The following is a 3,463-nucleotide window of genomic DNA, read 5'->3' on the forward strand; positions in this document are numbered from 1 at the left end:
ATGTGTCTGCCTTCTTCACCTCGCGATAATGCACGCTTCGCTGTGTCGCGCTCACAGCTACGCTGCTTTGTCTCGAGGGAACAGGTGGACGAAGCCTACACAAACGCATGCTCCCAACCCGGACGTTGGGACAACGATGGTGCTGAGGCCCAATGACTTCATGGCAGCCTCAACTTCGCTCACTGGTTGAGACAATCCTCTGGATTTGGCACCTCTTCTCCTTCTCTCCCCCACCCTTGGGTCTTACGGTTCCCTCTTTCGATGCTGCTCTGCCAGGCCCAGACGAGGGCGATGGTTGTGTGTGCTGAGCTGGTCGACTAGGGTGGGCCTGGCTCGTGCATATTCCGTCATGCATGCCAGCGCATCAAACTGACCGGCCCAAGGCGCCAAAGGAAACTTGCCCACCACTGACTCGGCCCAGTCACATCGTCATTGCTCGCTGTTCTCTGTTTTCTTTTTCCGTTTTGGGTTTGCGAATTGCTTTAACTGACACTTAAAACCGGATAGGCCTCTAGAATTACTCGAGACTTTGGGAAAAGTATCCACGAAAGCTTGACGTTCCCGCACCCGCCGACGCCGGTGTTCGCTATCCGCTTAGGCGTCATCCCAACTGCAGCGCTACCATCAGCTTTTATCGCACAGCCCTCTAGGCGTTTTCGGCCAGCACCCTGCCCTCACGTGGCTTCGCTCACTCAGGCCTCCTCTCGTCTCGTCTCAAACGGCCCAGGACCGAGCCACCCAGCATTTGCCCCGCGACATCAGCTTGCATATGCCGTGTGCGACCAATAGCAAGCCTTGCCTTGACACTTAATCGACTGCCAACGCATCAACTCCAATAGATTGGGTGCACATCCAGCCCAATCCACCGGTACAAGGTTACTTCTCTTGTACTGCACAGCATCGAGCCCAAAACAGAAGCTTGGTGTTTTTATCTGAGCTGCAGGCCATCCTGGATTTAGTCTGCCTGGTAGCACATCCTGTTACGACCACAGACACAGCTTTCTTGTCAGCATTCCTCTACCCGAGCTCGGTAGCATAGCAGCACTACGCGACATCACTTGTCTTCATCTCCGTCAACAACACCAACCCATCGCGCCTGCCGCCAATCATCACGGCTTCAAGTCGGACTTTATTTCAATATGATGGAATACGCCCAATACCAGCCGGCGCAAAACAGTCATTCTAATCCACACATGCAAACGGCCTACTCCAGCTCTGCAGGTGGAAACAGCATCACATCCCCGTCGAGCCAGCACCTACCGCAAACATCGCCAATTCTTCAGACCCAGCAGCACCAGCCCTCGCCAACCCAAGGTCACAGCATGTACCAAACTCAGTACGGCGTGCCCCAGCAGAACATGCACTATGGCATGCCCCTACAGGCTGCAGCTCTGGCTGCCACCGCGGCTGCGTCAGGAACCAACTACCCGAACCCATACATGGCAGCGGATCCCAACTTGCAGCAGTCGCCTAGAATGTCTGGTGTAAACTCTAAGAAGGACGCCAGAGCAGGACCCCGATCTCCGCAGCAAATGAACAGCATACCTCCAGGACAGCGCCGTCTCAGCCAGGTTGCCAGCCCCGGCGTGCCTAACGCGCAAGCCATGCTCAACCACGCCTCTAGGTCTGCGGTTCCGCCACCGATGACGGCCGCTCAGCAAATGCCCCCACCTCAGTCCCCAGAGATGGCTTCCGGAGCCGTTGAGGAGTCGCCTTTGTATGTCAACGCCAAGCAATTTCACCGGATCTTGAAGCGCCGAGTAGCTAGGCAGAAGCTGGAGGAGCAACTGCGGTTGACGAATAAGGGACGCAAGCCGTATCTCCACGAGTCGAGACACAACCATGCCATGCGACGCCCTCGTGGTCCTGGCGGCCGTTTCCTGACAGCCGATGAGGTTGCGCAGATGGAGCGGGACAAGACCAACGGGGACGTAAAGCAAGATGGCTCCGAGCAGTCCTCGGTAACAGCGGGATCGAAATCAACCGGAGGAACCAAGAGGAAAGCCGAAAGTAATTCGGGCGGCCCGAACAAGAAGGCGAAGGCCGCCCCCGAAAGTCCAGAGGACGACGCTTCGGACTGATGCGGTAACGTGTACTCGGAGGAGGAGAAGAAGGCAACAATTATTCGAATTCTATACCCAGTTCAGCTCTCCCTCGAGGGTCGGATCTCATGACGTAATGACACACGGCCATACTTTTTATTATCGTCCATACTCTTATTTTTTTTTCGTCGCCTGGGCGAATGAGTGGCATCGAACGAACGGTTGGCGAGGAGTTCGGGGTGGGCGATATGTATGCGTTCGTGCGTGTTGAACTTCAGACTGGTTCGAAAACCTTTTTTTGCTTACGGCTTTGTTGTGGGTGGTGATGATGTTAGTGATGTTTGGCTAAGAAGGGAATTTACTCATCCTAACCTATACAAACTCCCTGCGTCAACCACACATAGCAGGCTCTTTTTGGGAAGGACAACGTTCATTTTCTCTCTTCAACACTGTCATAGCGCGGAGCCTCTTTCGAATTTTCCCTTTCATCATTGTCCATATTTCCTGTTTACCGGTACTACTACAACTCGCCTCACAGCACTTGCACTAAAAAGCGTATATTTCATATGTTCCAGGGAGGGGAAGGATATAGGTTGGACGAAACGGGAATGTTGGGCGGATGGGTTGAACTGGACTGGGCTTGGAATTGCACGGACGGACGGACGGACTGGCGGACGGATGAATGGATTTTGGCGGGCGGCTTCATTGTGTTTTTTTGCGGAATATTTTTTTTATCAGGGTGGGAAAGAGCAAGAGAACGCGGAACAGGACAGAAAGAGGACCAAGACTGCATGAACTGCTTTTGATATTTGACTTTTTTCTTCTTGTGCTTTATATATATATTTTTTTCTCCGTCTAAATGTTTCTATATTGGCATTGCGAGAAACTCCACATCAATTGTGTGTTTGTTGTTTGTTGCATGATCATCGCGCCGCTCGCTTCAGAGAGTATCTTTACTTGGTGCCTCCCTTCTCCACTCGTCTTATTTGATTCTATCCCCTCTCCATTTTCGCGAACATGAAAGCTATGGCAGCTGTCTTTTGCAGGTTGAGGTGGAGTTGTTGAAAACGATCGGTGCTGTTGTTGTTGTTGTTGTTGGTGTCGTTAGAGTATATAGAGGAAAGGTTTTGCTTTTCAAAATGTTCGTCGTTTGTGAACGTGAAGGCATTTGACGTTGAGATGCTGCTGCATGTCGTCCAGATAGCGCAGGCAGGTCACAGCTGCCGATACACACTGGCCGTCAAAGTTGCATGCATTGCTATGCCAACCTACCGCTCTACCTACATATCCCGTTGCAGACGCGTTGCTTAATGCTCGGATGAACTAAATGCCTGCGCATGCTTTGGTGTGCTGCGCATATAGGAGGAAGGTAGGTATGCAAGCAATGTTGAGATGTGCTTGTACAAAATACAAAATATCTC

At 52.2% G+C, this 3,463-nt stretch overlaps 1 protein-coding gene across 1 annotated transcript; it reads left to right on the forward strand.

Annotated features, from left to right (window-relative positions):
- The first annotated feature begins 892 nt into the window (after positions 1-892).
- Positions 893-3,175, forward strand: SMAC4_00418 (uncharacterized protein). The gene has a single exon (XM_003351823.2). It carries the CDS (start codon positions 1,140-1,142, stop codon positions 2,079-2,081), a length of 942 nt encoding a protein of 313 aa, XP_003351871.1. The 5' UTR covers positions 893-1,139; the 3' UTR covers positions 2,082-3,175.
- The last annotated feature ends 288 nt before the right edge of the window (positions 3,176-3,463 follow it).

This window comes from Sordaria macrospora, chromosome 1, assembly GCF_033870435.1.
Source record: "Sordaria macrospora chromosome 1, complete sequence".
Classification (NCBI taxonomy): Eukaryota; Fungi; Ascomycota; class Sordariomycetes; order Sordariales; family Sordariaceae; genus Sordaria; species Sordaria macrospora.